Source organism: Phallusia mammillata, chromosome 4, assembly GCF_965637545.1.
Source record: "Phallusia mammillata chromosome 4, kaPhaMamm4.hap1.1, whole genome shotgun sequence".
Classification (NCBI taxonomy): Eukaryota; Metazoa; Chordata; class Ascidiacea; order Phlebobranchia; family Ascidiidae; genus Phallusia; species Phallusia mammillata.
In genome coordinates, this window is record NC_137255.1 from 6,508,973 (window position 1) to 6,528,209 (window position 19,237).

Here is a 19,237-nt window from a genome sequence, read left to right on the forward strand (position 1 = left end):
GACGTCCCATGCAGTCTTTGTCTTGCAAGATACGCTTGTATGGGACGTCGAAACGTCGATTAGTTAAAAAAAATTCCTGCAGGAAAAGCATTACTAAACAAGTTCCTGAGACAATGGGTCGATGATAAAAAGTGTATGGCGCCATTGCCACTAACCCCGCCGTGTATTATGTGTGCAATACTTTTTCGTTTAGCAAACAAACTGTGCCTTGACGATATTGTTAGAGCTTTTCATTGTACTTCAAACCAAATATTCAAAAAAGATAAGTTCCCAACACAGTTTATGTGGAATTCGGTTTTTAGGGGGGCATTAAGTGTTATAATTGAGGTCCTTCGTGTGTGTTACATTTTTTTTAATGTAAATAATATCGTACAATATTCTTAGGAAGCATGTTTAAACCAAGACATCAAAAGTTTGACCTTCTTTGTTTCTATGCAGTGCCGGATTAACCATTAGGCAAAAGAGGCACGTGCCTACAGGCCAGTCAAAAATCCAGGCCACTTTAAAATCAGTGCAATGATTTGGCAACACTGATAATTCGAATTTTTTAGTTGGCAACCCTGATTTTCGGGCCACTTATAAAATGTGCCTACAGGCCAGCGGACCACTAATCCGGCACTGTTTCTATGGGTGCATTAAGGTTTTGTATTTAATTGTTTGGGACGTAGGCAAAGTTTAGAACTACTGGGTTCATAATTCAATGTTTCAATCCTATTATTTTTCTGCTGTGTAAACCACAGGTTGACGAAGCGGGCGGCCAAGTGTTAGCAGAAAGGTCAGATGCCGATAGATCCAAAGAACGCTCTGTAGTATACGCTGATCATCCCTTCATTGTGGTGGTGCGACGTCGCTCCAGTTCTGTTTTCCATCTCATGGGGGCCTATAAGCGACCAGCCGGACGTATTCAAAGTCACGATGAGCTGTAAAGTCCTTAAGTCCTTGGTTCGAAACCCGGTCTACGATGCAGTATTAGGTTGCCTTTCTTTATTTCAGTATTTGGCAAAATTGTGTGTTTTTTGGTAGCTATGTATGTAGCCTATGTGCCTAATCAATCATTAAATTCTTTTTGACTCGGCCTTGTGTGTATTTTCTATACTCTTTTCAATAAAACAAATTGGAAAATGCTTTATGGAATTGGTTCTACGTACTTTCAGACAGATTCCAAGCTTTTGAAATTGTTTGAATAGGAATCATTGCACGCCAGCACCTAAGGCGTCACACCGAATCAGCCAGTCACCAAGCATTCGCAATATGGTAAGGTGTAGGCTAGAAAAATCTTCGAACTTTCCGGGACTCGCGCTCTTCCAACTGAGCTACACAGGCTCAGCGGTGCACCTGCCGAAAGTTGGATCACAAGCGCCGTTGCCTGCCTGGTATGCATGTCAGCTTCGTAGTAGGGTATCACCAGTTCGCCTATTAATCAGAACATACACACTTACAAGGGATCAGCCATGAAGCGTCCATGCAGACCAGCAACCACGGCACTTATTTATAAATCCTAGTACGCCAGGCCTTTTGAACGTTGGAAAATATTTTTTCAAAAACCAAACCAAAATTAAAAATATTTGCTACATTTATTACAGAATCAACAATAATAATTTTACGTCGCGAAGTACTAATAAAAATCAACACCGGAGCAGCACGCTGGTTGCGTCACGCCAATGACGTCACAGTGGGGTATTACATTTCCGGTTTGTCAGCGATTGCGTCAGAAGATTTACGACAAAAGGGACAGTGGTGTTTTTGCAGCACCATTAGTTCGTAATCGTCTGCGTGGAACATCTACATAGAAATCAAAAATAATACATATGATTTCTATAGTGCCACTAATTTTTTTATAGTCGTTAACGCTTAAAGGTCATGAAAAAGTTTAAGCTGCTTATAAATCTTATAATCTTAGGAAAAGTTTAACATAGGAATTAGATGTCTTACCTGAAAACATGACTCGCACATTGCTACAGCAACTTCTGGCATTAAGTTCTTGAAGTACTGGAAGTTTAACGGACATGGCCAGCGCCTAATCAGCACTTCGCGTCTCGGTATTGAACGCAGCACATTTCTGTTCACAACCACTGGCATGTATTTACCCCCTTCCTGTTGAAGCAGAAACAGAAAAATAGTAACGTATTTGGACCAGTTCTGTGATAATTGTGGTCAAGGCTTTTTTACACACTGGGATGACTTAAGCACCGAAATTGTGAGTTAATATATACAAGTCCAGAAAACTGTAATTGCAGACTATTGTGAAGTACGCTTGGAATCTACAACCTGTGTTGCCAGGTCAAATTCTCAAAAACTACAACTAGAAAGTAAATCAAAAACTAGCCCAATTTAACTGTTAATGCCTACTTGTAAAGACACATAAAATGCATGGAAAAACAGCAAAAATGGATCTTTTGACAACCCACTAAAAAGCGCAACCCGCAACTCGATGCTTATAAGGAGCCCAATTGGGCTTTAAAAGCGCCAGCATGGCAACACTATATACAACCATGACTGTCACCCATAAAACAACCAGCTGCATAATACGACCTGACCCTTAAACCGTCGGTCATTGCCATGACAACAAACCTCAAAGGTCAACAATTGAGCTGTGAATGGGTCGTCATCTTCGTCTTCATCCATGCGTAACGTCTGCGTGTTGCTGTCATTCTGCCAATCGTGATTGGCCCGAACTTGTCTGCGCTGCCCTGAACCGACCAATTGAATTGCTTCATCGTCTGTTATACCTTCCTCCAGTACAAACTCGACCAAAGGGAGAACCTCTGTAAGAACAGAAACTGTTTTCATGTATAAGCCTAAAGAATGAGCAAAATAGATCCCTAAAATCCAGCAACGAGCATGAGTTGTAAGTCCTAGACCAGTGGTTCTTAACCTTTTTGGTGTGGTTTCCCACTAAAGTAAATTACCAAGTTCAAATTTCCCCCTCTGTTATTTTTATGGTGATGTTTTGTGCTCAACATTAACAAAAAAAGTTGTAATTTATGTGACGTAACAAACGATTTTTGGATTTTTATGCGCCTTGTTAAACTAAGTGATCTTAATCTTACATGTTGTTGCGGAAAATATTGTATTAAATTACTTTTCAACGGTTAATTTCAACCCACGGGCCCGAGTTTGGTGATTCTGACTCACATAATTTCCCTCTAAAAACATTAAATTTCCCACTAGTGGGAAATTTCCCACCGGTTAAGAACCACTGTCCTAGACCAAAATATGCTCAACTTGACAAATAATACACAAAGTATAATTTACAAAACATATAAATGTAAACGCCTATGCACTGGAGAGTAATTTTCTTCAAAGAAATATACTCATTTTGGATATTCTTGTATTTGTTTTTAACATGACAACTAGTCTGTTATTGTGTCTTTTATGTCTGACGTAATATTTAAAACAGAGAAGCTAAAAACGCGAAAAAGGGGGATTCGGTCACAACGAAAGGGAATTTTGGTTATTGGTAACCACATACAAAAAAGCATGCCCATGCGACAAGCAAGGAAAGCTGATTGTTACTTTTATTCGTCTTTAAATTCCAAAAAACAACCACTTGACTTCAGTTACTTAACTAAAACAAAACAGTTGGACGCAAATAAAACAATTAATTTGGTTCTCGAGGCACCAGTCAACTTACCGAATGACGAAAATGAAAACACAAAAGGTTGTCCACAGTTGATGCAACAACTGCCTTGTGGGTTAAGCAGTGGGTTGGTAGTGGAACAACGGTAACACATTGGTTGTAGATCCTGTACATAAACAGTTACCTATTACACACCTAAACGTAATCAATACTTCATGGTATTAACACGCCATGGCATCACAAAGTCACACATGACGTAAACACCTAACAATGTCTTACGTCATGACGTCATATAAGTATGACGTAACGAACTAAAATTGTCAGTCATGTTTAGAAGCATTTTCTCTAACCTGAAACTCTGGTAACAATTCAATATTGCATGTCCACAAAAATCTAGCCGATATTTTAAATTTGAAAATTGTATCGGTGTTTGTGAAAAAAAAACGTTATGAAAACAACAGCATACTTGTTTTGCAGACACACCAAAAACGCAATTTACTGTGATTGAAAAGTATCACCCATACTTACTTCGTTGTCTTGGTAAGGTTTTGATCGAATCGTCACAGAGCCGAGATCAATAAGATTTTGGAAACGGAATGGAAGTTTCAGGGTGTGGAGTTTCTCGTATGCAAACCTGGCCAGCTTAAAAGCTCCCAACGAACGACTTTGCTTTGCCAACGCGTACAGTGTTGCACTTTGGGCAGAACGGGTTAGGTCAAGGACATAATGTTTATGTTAATACCATTACCACCAAACAAATTGTAAAACTGTTTCAAAACTTTTGCATGTTTTAATTTTATTTAATAAATGAGAAGTATTTGTAGAAAAATAAATTCTTCCTATACTATGGGTTGTTGACATTACAACAAAAGTATGTCATAAACCTATAAAGACGTATTATAATTTGCCGAAATTTTGTGTTTTTAAATATACTAAGCCTAATGATCGACCACCTAACCCAGTGTTTCCCGACCGGGGTAACATTTTAAAACTTGAGGGGAGAAATTTACTTTAATTTGTACATGTGGTTAAATAACAATTTAATCTTTAGGAATATCACCTGTAAAGTTAATAAAAGACTAGGGATATGCCGAGCCGAGCCAGAACCCGAGTACCCTGACCGAGCATCGCTGTTTTTAATGCTCGGTGCTTGGCCGAGCAGTTGCAAAAACTGACCTGCGCGTTAAATTTGCATATTCATGCCCTGCTAACATACGAAACTAGCGTTCTAAAGGGTGTCTATGAACAAAAACGAATTATTTTTCAAATGTATTAGAAGATAGTAAAAAAACGCGTACTTAAAGGGCATGTACAGCTTAATAAAACACCGCCGGTGACGCAAGAGACCTTGTAGAGCTAAAACGTAGAAAGGAGATTTTTTGTGACGTCATAATGTACCGAGCGTGCTCGACCCAACAGAATATTTGCAGTTTTGGCACATCCTCAAAAAAGACCCAATTTTCAATGCCCTTTGTATGGTTTAGCATATACTATGTAGTGCAGCGGTTCCCAACCTTTCTGGTGCCGTGACCCCATAATAACATTTGCCAAGTTGCGGTGACCCCAAGGTCAAAAATTAGTAGGCTCTAAATTAAAATGTAATGTATTTATTTTATTGGGGTTAGTGGTCCTTGGCCTAAAACAAGTTGGGAACCATGCCTTAGGCCAGGAGTGTCAAACTCAAACAACCTTGAGGGTCAAAAACAAACTTTGAAGTAAGTCTAGGGGCGCACTATTGAAACATTGTGATAATGTAACATGACAACAACAAAAATTTAAAGATTTAAAAGAAAAAAGTTCATTACTGCCATTATATACAGTGGCGCGGTGTGAAAGAACCAACTGTGCTTAATTGCTTTCTGCGAAAACAATGGCATACAATGACGCAACAATCGCAATTGTTGATTATGAAGGTGGGCTATTTCGATCATCCTACTGAAACGTTGCATATACCGCTAGTAGAGAATGATTGTGTCATCTAAACTCACTGGTCTGACAGGGTATTTCGCATGAGTAAAAAAAAACTTATAAAAGTTACTTCGCAGGTCGTACAAAAACCCTTGGAGGGCCGCATGTTTGACAGGCCCTGCCTTAGGCGACCCCAAGCAAATTGTCAGGCGACCCCAGTTGGGGTCGCGACCCACAGGTTGGGAACCGCTGATGTAGTGTATTAGGGAGGAATGGAGATGTTTTGAATTGTTAAGGGAGGAATTCATCAAAAAAGGTTGGGAACCACTAATTTAATCAAAACGCATTGATAATAAATATAATGAAAAAAAAATGGGGACTTTTAGTTAAGTTTCAAGCAAGTCATACAGAGGCCTACAAGTACGTTTCGCATATTGTATTTTAAACTCTTAAGTGAAAGGATACACCCTAGATACGCCCTTAGGAGGGGAACCCCCTGATATGCTGTGAAGAAGAAACCTTGCAATATTGAAGAGTGCTTCTGGTAGATGAGAAGTGAAGGGTTCGTCCTGTGAAATAGAAAAAAAAACGAAATTTACGAAAGCCGAAAGATACTGCACTTTATATATCTGGTCAATATTATGACAAATTTTTCTCTGGGTTGACTTTTCATTCATGAGGTAATGCTATACTTTTAAAATGTTACTAAAAGTTAAAGGGTGTAGCGCTTGTTTCCATTTGTTTTCCAGGTGAAATGCGAGACCCTTGAACGATACTATGGTAAATCGACGAAAGATGCTGTACTTTTAAAATCTGGCTAAGGTTTAAAGGTAGGTGCGCAATTATTTCCACAGGTACAAACGTGCCAAAAAAACTTTGGTTAGATCACAGTAAAAAAATGTTACAACTTTAAAAATCCAGCTACAATTTGAAATGGGAGATCGCAAACACTTTTATTGGTAAAACAGTTTACACGAAAGAATAAAACCTTTACACTTGCGGTGTGATATATACCAACCGGATATATGACATACAGTTACAAACTGAAGCACTAACTAACGTATCAGTGTGCCCGATTGTTTTCAGAATAACTATGGTATGTAGTTTATCAAGTTTTATACACTTCTAGTTAATTTGGGTGGCATAGTTACCGTGTATCGCTGAATAGAATGGTAGACGTAGTAGATTTCTGCAAGCTTCTGGAACTTTCTGTACTTGGCCAACATCTCCGTTCGCCTTAATGGTTGTTCTGTAACATAGCACATATTTACAAATATATTTAATATACATGTACAAAATGTAATAGAAATATATTATTGACTTGTTCGGAGTAGGAATATACCCGATGGTACCAATTTCGATTAAATTTATTAGCCCTTCAAACGCCACATACATGGAAGCAAAAAGGGCATCTTACCTCATAACATTCGCCTAATACTGTTGTAAAATTTGTGGCAGGGGTTAGGACCCGTCTAGTAAATAGCCTTTAAATTTAAATTGATAAGAACTAATGGCAAAGATATTACTGAGTAAAGTTTAACAATAATTTGGAAACTTATAACTACGTACCATCAGCGATGTCCACACATTGCATAGAAAGCATCCAATAGTAATACCCGGCGTCATTGAAGCGACTTTCAGTCACTGCGTTTTCGGTCAACTGTTCTAGAACGTGCAATGCGTCGTCGATACGGCCAGCCTTGTGGAACGCTTAAAGAGAAAAGTAAAATAACACAAAAGATGCAGAACAACGAAACACGGCAGATAATTTTACGGCAGAAAACAGTTTAAGACGATTTACCGACTAATATATTTAACAGCAACGAAAATTTCGTTTTCGAAATAGACCAACGTGCTTTGTAAATCATTCGTAGAAACGATTGCGTATCTTCAAAATCAACTAAAACTAAAAATGCTTTAGAATCTTTAAAACAAAACAAAATACATTCCCACCTTTCTGTGCTTCTTCAAACTTGTCGTTTTCGGCCAACCATTGAGCGTATGGAACATAAACGTCATCTCTGTATTCCTGGTTGTTTTCAACTAAAGCGAATGCCTGTAAAAATTTTACATTGACATCAAAACTTACAATGAGTCATATCTGTTACTATGTATTTTTGCGAATAAAAAAAAATATTTGTATATGGCACTGAATAAAGAAAGTGTTCTGTGTGGCTCACACTTAGATACTCTGTAATTTGAGGTGCTTGGTGCATTTTCACATCACACATTTATCATTGAATTTTGTACTCCTGATACAAAACGTTTCTGCTTTCGACCGTTGGGAGAGGTGCGTTTGTTTAACAAAACTCGCTGCATTATATATATACAGGGTTGTCACGCCGTCCTTATTTCTAAGATTTGTCCTTGTTTTTGACTGGAGTCCTTTCCTTTTTCAACATTTACAAGTCAAATCCCCGCCACAAGAAAAAGTAAACCTAGACCTGAGCTGTCATGAGATGCACAAAGTATATTCTACGAACTACGGCATGTGATATGTCATGAATCATTAATTTAAATGCCAAAAAATGTTTAAAAAGTTTGTTTCGTTTCGTTTAAAAAAATAATTCTTCGGTTGTCCTTATTTTGGGGTCCATGTCGATGGCAACCCTGTATAAATAAAGCACATTTCATCATTGTCGAAACTTTGATGACAAGACACCGATTTTGATCGAAAACGTTTTCCTAATGGCGAAAAGAGGTTTATGACTTCACAGTTGTCAATATTTGTTTGAACAATTGTAGCATATCATAAGCCATAAATCAATTTTGCACATGTAATTGGCCAAAAAATTGTGCTTAAACCTACCTCATCCCAGTTCCTCGTGTCGACATGAAGTTGAACAACTGCTCTGCGATCTCCCATTTTATTGAAAACTTCTACACAATACGCGTACTGTTCCAAGCGTTTAAGGTGATACGCACAACGGGCAAGAGGCTCGCGGTCCGCCTTGTCTAATTTTCGGGCAAGGTCAATCAACCTGTAAAACATAATAAGAAATCCATTGAAATGTTATTGACCTTAAGGTTAAGTGTTGCGCACATGTTGCTCCAAAATGCAAAACCCCTTTGGGCTCTGTGAGATGAGACATTAGATCATGTTTCAAAATGTTATTAACCTCTAGTTAACTGTTGGGCACATGTTACTATGTAATACAAAATTGGTTTATGTGACCCCAAGGGCAGCTCAAATCTTTGGTATAAAAACTGCAAGTTTTCTGCTTGGCTATTACGCGCCCAACAACTTATGACGTCACATAAACATGACGTAACAATATATTTGTCGCCGTGTTGCCTATTCTTCAATGCATTCTAACTCGGCCTTTACTTTAGGGTGATTGTTTCTCTAGTTATTACATAAGGCTTGGAAGATTCTGTTTGATCGGTACGTACTCATGCAATGGCTCGAATAGTCTGATCCCTATTATCTATTGTAGTTCCCAAGTATACAAGTAGCATTAGTTTGCTTAATTTGTAAGCAAATCTATGCATGGCCAGAGCACTTACATGTCAGTCCATCCATGCTCTCCAATTATCTCTAGTGCTTTAAGATTCTCTCCAGCAGCCAAATACATCTTCGCAGCTTCTCGTGGTTCGTTGGTGCTCTGTGCCCAGGTAGCCTGTTTTGCCATTAACTGCTTGTGCTCGTTGGGGTCACTTAGCTCCATGTATTCCTGTAAAATCGAAAGCTAAAGTTTAGGGCTGTGCCTATAAAAAAGGAAAATATAGCTTGAAATATACTTAAGTCCATATTGTTTGGCAAGGGGTTAGAAGTGCAATAAGTAATGTAACGCCAAATTTGAAAGAAACGTTTCACGGTTTTTACTTCATACTAACCTACTTTTGGGCCTATTTCGCGTTAAATTGAAAAAAAGGTGGATTGGGCCAAGGTTTGAAAGAAACTGACTTGATTGAGACTGGACTTTAGACTAGGTAACATTTGTGTCCTAAATTAACCTTTGTAAATTTAACTTTTGGGCCTAAGTCGGGTTTGATTAAATAACGGGCTATAGGACTGGGTTCGGACCTGCTTGCAACTCTGTAACAACAGCAAGAATTAAAACTTCCTCTGAAAACATTATAAAGTTCAGTTGAATAGGCCGCTGACGATGCATAAAATACAATGTACATTTTCAAACATAAGCAATACATCATTACTATCAATACTTAACGAAACTAATGAACAACTCCAAGGTGCTTCCTGGCAAACATGTCCAAAACTTAACAAAACATGTAGCAGAAAGTAAATACATGGTTTATTTTATTATATGGTAGTTCATCCGGTTATGTTTCTCAAACTACCTAATTAATAACAGCGCTATAGTAACCCACCTTTGCAAGTTCAAACATTCGGAGATCGGTGTACATGTCCGCAGCTTTTTGAGAATGTCCGGCTTTTCTGTACAGTTTTGCAGCCTCGTTGAATTCACTTCTGTATGCGTGAATATCGGCCAGAAACAAATCTGTGCTGGTCTCCCCGCGACGCTGCCGGTCCTGTAAATTAAAAACAGCCTCGTATTGAAGGTTTAAGATTAAAGTTCATTACAGAGCTTTTATTGTAGAGACCATATGCACACTTACCAACCATTAAAACTGTTTGACACGAAAATACGATCAATTTAATCGAAAAAAAATTAAAAGAAATTTTAATTTGTTACGGACAAGGCTATAAATTTTCGAGCATGTAATTTGAATGGTCGTGTCATGACGTCAAGATTATTTAGAGATAGTTTAAGATAATCGTAATTGTTTCAAAGCATCTTCCGTGACTTTACGCTCCCAATAATCTATGGACTATTTTTATAACAACTAGGTTATACCTCAATAGTTTGTATGAGTTCGAGATATCGTAGATTTCTTGTTCGAGTGAAAGCTTTGCGAGAAACTTCGAAATTAAGACCTTCCAATGCTTTGTGTGCCAGGTGATCCCAATCAGTCTCAGTCACACCCAAGCAAGCAATCTTGTAGGCTTCGCTGTTGAAAAACATTGCTTTGTATTGTTATTATCAGTTTCTTTGTTCATTTTTTTTGAAATAAAAAACTACTTTACATGTTGCCAAATAGGTTAAGGTTTGGTAGTGGTTTCTAACCTCTTTTTACCCATGTCGCGTCTTATTACCTTCATAATCACAATGCGGTGCTTTATATGTCTTATCAATCGAAAAACAACAAATTAAATATGAAGAGAAAAACAAAAAAATAAAAGACTGCAAGTCAATCGCCTCCCTTCCTATTGAAAGTCACAATATTACTCTTTGTGATTCATTTTTTCGACGAATACATTTTTGACCAGTGTAGTCAAACTCTTGTACAAGTAACCACTATTTAATTGGATCGTAACTATCGAAAAGATTAAAATTTTACTCAGTATTTTACGATTTAAACGTCTCAGATAGCCGCAAAAAAGGCAAAAGCCTACGACACCCGGTATTCCCAGGCGGTCACCCATCCAAGTACTGACCGGGCCCGACGTTGCTTAACTTCCCAGATCGGACGAGATGGGGTGTTCTCAACGTGGTATGGTCGTAGGCAATCGCTTGCGCCAAACGACCGTTTATAAATATTATATCAAACGCACAGGCTGGCTATCTCCGTGACCTGCATATGGTCCAGGTTGGTGAAAGACACATAAAAGAACTCATTTTTACCTTTTTTCAACGAAATTTGGTTTGCAATTATGCTTTTACTGTGATTACATCTATACCAACGCTAGACGTTTCAAGTGGTACGCAAGTCAGATGAAAGGATTGCAACTTAATTGACATAACTAATCAAACCATGGGGTGGAAATTGTTAACCTTGCTGTTCAAAAATATGCTAGCTTAGTCAAAAAGAAGAATAGACATCTCGCTTGGTCTATCCATTCAAACAGGGTTTAGGTCAGGGGTTCTTAACCAGGGGTACGTGTACCCCTTGGGGGTACAAAGCGTCAAAGCAGGGGGCACGGCATGCAGGGTGAAATAAGAATGCGTAACAAGTTACTTTGTTATATATCTAGCACGGGTTAGTTTGTACTACATACAATGCTTTTTTAATGCATGCATTCAACACCCAAGTTATAAATACACTGAGTTTAATTCCTATTATTACAATTTTATTTACTCCGTCGGCCATTGTAGACAGGGGGTACGAGAAAATTTTATGAAATCTCAAAGGGCGCAAAAAAGGTTAAGAAACACTGGTTCAGATGGTACGTAGCCATACAAAAAGTCGTCAGAAAAAGGTGGTACGCGATCCGCAAAAGGTTGGGAACCGCTGCATTAACGCATGTTCTCCAAATACAACACCACATGTTCAAATTTACCTGTACATTTGGCGGTCTAGATATTGGTACATCGGTGCAGACTGTGGTACGTCCACTGACTTCATAGCATGGATGTGAAGGCAAAATATGCGCGACCCACAATAACCGACGACAAACCCGTTCATTCGGCGTTGCTGGGCTGGGAAAGACCCGGCCTTGATACCGAGAAAGCCTTTGCCCGAATAACAAAGCATGTCTTCGTTCTGAGTGTTCCAAGCGACGCTGTTTGCATTGAGTTCCTGCATTTAAAGGGAGTTCAACATTATCTAGTATATTTTGATATAAATTCCCGCAACAGTTTTATTTTCAGTTCACAATAAACCCTGCAGGAAGAACGTGCCTGTTTTTTGGGATGGGCCGAGCCGAGCCAGGACCCGATTACTCGGTACCGAGCATAGCTTTTTTGATGCTCGGTGCTCGACCGAGCAGTTGCACAAAATGACTCGGGCATTAAATTTGCATATTCATGCCATGCTAACATACAAAACTAGTGTTAGAAAGTGTATCCAAGAGCAGAAAAGACTGTAAATGCGTTAGATGTGCATTTCTGGGGCCTATGCAGCTTAACGCGTCGCCGGTGACGGGACCTAGAAAGCCACAAAACTAGCGTGGAATTGAGAATGTTTGTGACGTCATAATGCACCGATCATTAACGTGAAATGCTCGATGTTCGACGAAATAAAACATTTGTAGATTTGGTCCTTCCCTAGCTGTTATTAGTACATGCTAGGGTACGAACAATAATAGAACATATATATATATATATACGTATACGTATACGCGGAAAGAATTCTAGCGCTGTATTTAAAGTTTATGCAAGCAACATGGCGAATTTCAATGCAAACTTGTTAAGCAACGATGACTTAGGCTCCATTAAGGCTCTCACATTACTCGTAAATAAAAACATACTTTTTGAACAAAATTCTGACAAGACCTAACGAAGGAATATCTTACCTCGAAAAGAAGTTCCTTTGTGGCCAGGTCATATACAAGGCAAGTCGAGTTGTCGTTGATGATCGCCAGTCTGGCACGTGACATGCTTAAATCCAAGCAGCGCACGGCACTCGCTATTTGCAGAAGTTCGATAGGAAACGGGTTGTCCACGAATATTTGCAGCACCTGCCAAATTAAGAAACTTTTATCATGTTAACCTACCTTTCAAAAGCAACCAGAATTTGAAGAAAAAAATTGAACTTATTATTTTTCGATTCATTTTTCAATAAAACTGACAAAACAAGCATAAGCTGGGTGAAAAAGTGAATTAAACGAAAAAAAGGCAAAAGCCTACGACACCCGGTATTCCCAGGCGGTCACCCATCCAAGTACTGACCGGGCCCGACGTTGCTTAACTTCCCAGATCGGACGAGATGGGGTGTTCTCAACGTGGTATGGTCGTAGGCAATCGCTGCCGCCAAACGACCGTTTATAAATGTAAACTTATTATAATTTTTGGGCAAAAAACAAAGATGATACCATTGGGAACTACAATAGTACAACTTCTGGCGAGTAATGTTCGTTTCGTCATAACTACGTCATCATACTCGACGGAGAAAAATAGAGCAAACAATAACACAACTTTTTACAAAAGAACGATACTATGACATTGATTACAATTACATGTTCGCTTGCTTAAACACAACGACTATTTTTTACCGAAATTGTAAAAAAAAACATTTACTGAAAAAGTAGTTTAGTTAAAAGTAACGATGTACCGAAGCTAATTGATTTGGGATAGGTCGAAACCGAATTTTCGGCACTTTGTTGAATAAACTCGGCCGAATCAACCGAATCATTTTTGACGCCACGCGAAGTTATAGGCTACAATATTGACTAAAACATAAATTTTTCTAACAGCCAAATCGTGATGTTTCATTATCATTTTAGTTCTGTAGGGTTTCAGTTTGCCTCGGCCATGGTTTCCAGCCCACCAAAATTACTGAATATTTTTAAAAAACGGTTGGAAAAAATGATTATGTCTTAAGAATCATAATGGTTGACGCGATTTTAGTTATGGCGTAGTTTGAAAGATTGTGTGGTATCTGATTAAAGCAGAAAAGATACGTTTTACACAAAAGGCCAATTCGCCCAAATAAATTCGGTTTTGCCAAGAATTGAGTAAGGCCCTACCTGTCCGTTTTTCAAGCCTAGCAAGAGTCCTTCACGACCCGATGGGCCTCCAATGACTTTAATGTAACGAATGTTTGCTTCCAATGTCCATTCCCTCTGTTTTTCACCACTCATGGAGTAACAAGTCAATCGGTTTTCCTAAAATAGAACAAAAAGTATTTTTTACTGCTAACAGACAAAACAAATAAAATCTGCCACAGCCCCTGGTAATAACATATCATAGCATAAACTTTCAACACCCTACTCGTTTTTGTAGCTGGTGACAAGGCAAAGGCAGTATTGGAGTGTGCAGCCATAGCATATGTCATGCAGCCAGCTTCATTGAAGAGACCTTATAGGTCGAAACAGTGGGTACTGTCTGTAGCTTACTTATCATCTATTGCAGGGTTGGCAACCCCTGGCATGCATGCTAAGGTTGGCACGCTAGGTAGTTTTTCATGGCACGCCAAGCGATTGAAGTTACAACTTAACCTGCTACACTGCTTGGATAAAGATCTTATCATACCATTGTCTTAAAATTCAGCCTTACATGCACAAAACACTCTGCTTTCTCTTTGTTATTGATGTCTGCTGGCACGAACCACTATTATTTAGAAAAACGTTAGCATGCAAGGTCATTAACATGGAAACAACAAGTAAATTGACATGCGTCGACTAAACGGTTGCCGACCCCTGGTATACTGTCTTGATGCTTGTTTTGTTTTTTGAAAAGAGACAAAATTGAGACAATTTACCTGACACAGGATTATATTCATCATGCAAACCACCAAGAGATTGCAGTCAAACTGCTTCATGATTTTGTTGACAGCTTTGTAGTAGGACGTTCCTTCAGCGTTAACCATCTTGTATATAACAATACGATCTGAAAGCTGCACCTGTAGAAAAGGATGAGCAAATTAGTCCCTTTTAATGATCCAAATTAGAGCAATTTCTTGAATCTTGAAGGAGAAAAATGTAAAAACAGAAGTAAAATTTTCAAGTATAAAGTTGTTCTCAATAGGTGATTCAAAAACAAATTCTGCTAGTGAAGACTACTATTGCTTTAAGCTAGCCACCAAAAGTTACTTAGGGCACTTAATTACTTGGCTCAGACCCCCTTTTCTTATTAGGAACACTCTAGATTTGAGTTAACAAAGATTGTAACAGGACAAATAGACATGAAAACGACATGCTTTTAAAATATTCAAACGTTTCGCAAAATGCCTATGCCATCATCAGCAATAGGATTTAAATTACGTAGCAAAATAAAATGCAAAAAGTTGAAAAAAAAAAAGTTCTAAAGCAGAAGTTACCATGAAAAACTTTCAAAATGTTAATTTTGAGATTTATTGACATTTAACAAATTTAATTGAACCAACTCAGACAAAAATGACAGTAAACCTGGACAAACAGATTGCTAGTTAGTGCACACATAGGCCAACCCTAATCATCACAGTATTATTATAGAAATATGTACATAGTTTCCTGCTGTTTTTGAGTAAAATACTGACCGCTAGGTTGTCTTTGTACACTGATATCTTCTTTACAATATCATGACATTGGATGGTGATCCGCGATTCTCTTTCTTCCATTCCATTTGCTTCCAAGATAGATGAGTTAAGCCGTTGCACCACAACATCAGTGAGTCGCTCACGAAAGGCGTAAACATCCCGGTAAAGACCGTGAACAGTTGAAAAAGTTACACTATGACAAGTAATCGTTCCGTCCTGATGACCAACAACCTAAGATGGTGAAAAAAACTATATTTTAATAGAGAAGGAAATAGGAATGGGACTAAAACTTCAGTTTGGCCAAACACCAAGCAAATAATGCCTCATAATGTATATTGGACAAACGATGCTTGTAACAATACACAATACCTGTAGAAAATTTTTTCAAGCCTTTTAATTTGGACCAGAATTAAGCATTATTCATTTTTAATTTATTGCTTAGTGAAGTAGATTAAAAAATAAGAACCAGTAATACATGATTCTAATTCAATTAAAACTGATCTTGCTCTGAAAGCAAACATAGATTTTGTTCTAATAAGTCAAATGGTCAATGCTAATATCTCAACATAAAGATCAGAAAATATAAAAACTGTTTCTAAAACTGTCATCACAAGCACAGCATTACCACTTTATACTGTACTTCATGAACACATTTTAATGTTTAAACATAAATTACTTACTACAACATTTGTGTTTGGTTGACAAGCCACAGACCAAACCCAACCAGCATTGGAGTCTGAAATTGTCCCGAGAAATTGACCCTCTTTAGAATATAGAGAAGACTTTCCATTTGCCCCAGCAATAATCAGGTATTTTCCCTCATTGAAAAATTGAAGTGAGCAAGGGTCATAATCCAGTTTAATGTCTTTTCCAATCTACAATTTAAAAGTGTTCCAGCATGTTAATGAAACAATTTCACACTTTTTCACATCACATGCTTTTGTTAACGAAACTTTAGAACCCTATCTTTATCCACAGCACAATTGGGATAACGTGGCCAATCATAAAGACAACAGATATTGGTTTAATTGCCATGGGACCAAGGCCTTATGAGTACTTTCTGGCATACAACAGTTCAAAAATTCAGTCAATTTTTTACCTGCTTTCCATTGAGATGATAAAATGCCAAGTTTTGCCCCCAATCGGCAACAGCAAGGCAGTCTTTGGAGTTCTCCCTAAAATATAAGTAACACCAAAATATAAATGAAATGCATTTGATCCTACTATAGAGAAGTACATGTTCCTAAATATTGCTTAAGATCTAATCAAACCAAGACCAATTTTGCAAACTGAAACTTTTCATTTCCAAATTGAGTTCTGAATACATTTGTCAAATTGCATTAAGATATGTAAATTTTATGATGGTTTGTTAAAAAAAGAACTCTAGTAAATTGTATTTCAAAGCAAAACATAGAAACAATCAAGCAAAGTAAAAACATTCAAAATTTTTGTGTAACTAAATGTTTGTAAACAAAAGCTGCTCATTTGTTAACTTAATAAACCTACTCGGTAAGTACCAACCTCGGAAAAATCGACTTACTTATCTGGGTTCCATCGCAGACACCAAACCGGTGAAAGTGAACCGCCAGGTCGCTCAATTTTGATCTTCTCTTCACCGAGCTTGCTACGGATACTGACTACTCCATTCATTAAGCCCAGTGCAAAATACTGGCCATCATTAGTCCAACTGCAAAGTTAGTAAGTGTTTCAATTTTGGCAGAAACCAACATTCCAGCAATCATAGTTAAAAGTAATGTTGATAAACATGGCTTAACTAAGGCAACAAGTTGAAATATAAACAGTAATAATATCAAGTTTTAGCACAGTTAACCTCAGTCAAACCAGATTCAGTTAATCTGGATTTTCGCCTAATCTGAACAAAATTTGAGGTACAAATAAGTAATAAAGCTTGAACTAATTGACATCAGTTAGTCCAAATCTTCGCCTAATCTGGACAAATTTTTGATCCGCACAGGTCTGGATTAACGAAGGTATACTGTATACCCTTTCTCGAATGGCTAAAAAACAATTTAAACTTTTTTTCCCCACACAGGCATACGTGGTAAAATTATTTGCAAGGCATGCACAACTAAGCACCAGTAGTAATTTTAAAAATACAAAGCAAAGAATATTGTGAAGAAGATAAGTGGCAACCCAGTGTGTAAACATATTCAGATTTGCAACTTTAAACATTATAAACTTACCTGCAGGATGCAACTCTACTGTTTATTTTGTGTTTGTTTACAGATTTCTGCTTTGGAGCCCACAGACCTGAGAATAAAATGTCAAGTTAGTTTGCTTAATTTGAGCAAAACATTCAAACTGTGTTCTTACCAAAGTCACTTTCTGCACAGGATAGTAACTGATTTGCAAGTGGATTAAACGATAGGCATTGGATGCTGTCATTATGTCTAAATCAATCAAAAAGATTTAGTGTTTAATTCATAAGAAAACTTGCCCCATGTACTTAGTACTTACACATATTTTAGAACACCACTGAGTTTGTCATTCCAAATGATAACAGACTTGTCTGCAGCACCAGAAGCAAACATTTTGCCTGAAAATATAAAATAGAAATATACATGAACTATCATAGGCTAAAATGTTGCTAAAGTTTCAAGCTGTGATAAGCAAAGGTTTTAATAGTTGTTAGCTTCAAACCTAAGTCAATAAACATATTATCTGCCTTGTTGTGGCCTTTTTTATTTTAGCATTTTAACCTTCTTCAATAACAATATGTGCAAAAGGAAGCAGATATTTTTTAATTCTAAGCATTAATAAGAGGATCTGATTTTAATGACTCTGAATCATCGCAATTGCTTTTCTTAAAAGGAGATTTCATTAATACGAAAAGGTTTACTCTAAAGGATTTATCGGTAAACAAAGATTACCATCTTTGGAGTATGCCAAGCATTGCACTGTATCCTTGTGTGCTTTCAATGGTGATAATGGAGTTCCTTCAGCTGGATCATAAACAAGAATTCTTGTACCTGCTGCAACAAGCAGTTGGGATCCATCTGGCTTGAATGCTACAGCATAAATGCTAGAAAAAAGAACACAACCTATTTTTTTAATTATCTATGTTTGTATGAATTTCCTTTCTTTGGTTCTACTGTTTGAAAATCTACATATATTTTCTTAAGATTCATAGTTACAAATGTCAATAATCCTGTCCGAAACCAAATGCTATACCTTTACATACTCAAAAATTATTATTTTCATAACAATACGCTATAGGTAAGAAGAAGCAATCCAGTCTTACAAGTTCCAAAAACATTAAATCTGACACTCTTTGGTTCAATTGTTGCATTGAAAACTTTGAAGAATTTTCAAAATACTAGCCAACACACAATATCTTGCTATTCTGTTTCATAAATAGTTACATTTCAGTAAAGTTTTCCAAAAGAGAATTTATAATGAAAACAAAACTAAAATCCAAACAGCTTACCAAACAGTGGAACGCTTTAATTTGTCCCCGACGTTATCCGCCCAGAGAGGCGTAGTCCTCATTTTCACCTTTTTCTGCCTATGAGCCTCCAATTAAGGTGAACCAAATAGTTTCAATCACACGGAATAAATGCCTAAAACACAAAACTTGTGCAAAGAATTTCGCTTCAACGTTTGTCACAATTAGTTGTTGGTAACGATCATTCATGCATGACCATAAAAATCCTAACCTAAAGAAATGTTTCTATTTCTTTCAAACAGTACAAAATAGTTTAAAACAAGTGCAAAATTTACTAAACACACAAAATCTTTAACCATTAAATAAACAAGTTTTGTTATTGTAATAGTTATTGATGTGAAATGCTTTAAACAAGTATATAA

The 19,237-nt window shown here is 37.4% G+C and overlaps 1 protein-coding gene and 2 non-coding genes across 3 annotated transcripts; all 3 read right to left on the reverse strand.

The window, feature by feature from the left end:
- Positions 1 to 1,555: 1,555 nt before the first annotated feature.
- LOC145224453 (intraflagellar transport protein 122 homolog) lies at positions 1,556 to 19,036 on the reverse strand. The gene is made up of 26 exons (XM_080090943.1): positions 18,858 to 19,036; positions 18,301 to 18,452; positions 17,888 to 17,966; positions 17,744 to 17,820; positions 17,614 to 17,680; positions 16,950 to 17,096; positions 16,509 to 16,584; positions 16,090 to 16,284; positions 15,410 to 15,640; positions 14,654 to 14,794; positions 13,920 to 14,057; positions 12,747 to 12,911; positions 11,793 to 12,031; positions 10,309 to 10,462; positions 9,821 to 9,982; positions 8,996 to 9,162; positions 8,298 to 8,469; positions 7,442 to 7,544; positions 7,058 to 7,198; positions 6,640 to 6,737; positions 5,954 to 6,057; positions 4,109 to 4,274; positions 3,635 to 3,746; positions 2,572 to 2,765; positions 1,933 to 2,094; positions 1,556 to 1,782 (listed from the first exon to the last, which is right to left on the reverse strand). Exons 1-26 carry the CDS (start codon positions 18,917 to 18,919, stop codon positions 1,681 to 1,683), a joined length of 3,606 nt encoding a protein of 1,201 aa, XP_079947069.1. The 5' UTR covers positions 18,920 to 19,036; the 3' UTR covers positions 1,556 to 1,680.
- On the reverse strand, positions 10,901 to 11,019 carry LOC145225513 (5S ribosomal RNA). Its single transcript, XR_013859913.1, has one exon. It is a non-coding gene; the product is annotated as a 5S ribosomal RNA (ribosomal RNA).
- LOC145225514 (5S ribosomal RNA) lies at positions 13,074 to 13,192 on the reverse strand. The gene has a single exon (XR_013859914.1). It is a non-coding gene; the product is annotated as a 5S ribosomal RNA (ribosomal RNA).
- Positions 19,037 to 19,237: the final 201 nt, after the last annotated feature.

Bases quoted from the DNA above. Each gene is read 5' to 3' on its own strand.
- LOC145224453 (XM_080090943.1), bottom strand. From the start codon at position 18,919: ATGAGGACTACGCCTCTCTGGGCGGATAACGTCGGGGACAAATTAAAG. The intron at 17,821-17,887 runs GTAAGTACTAAG...TGATTGATTTAG, and splicing joins AGTGGTGTTCTAAAATATGT to ACATAATGACAGCATCCAAT. The intron at 14,058-14,653 runs GTAAATTGTCTC...GTTCTATTTTAG, and splicing joins TGAATATAATCCTGTGTCAG to GAAAACCGATTGACTTGTTA.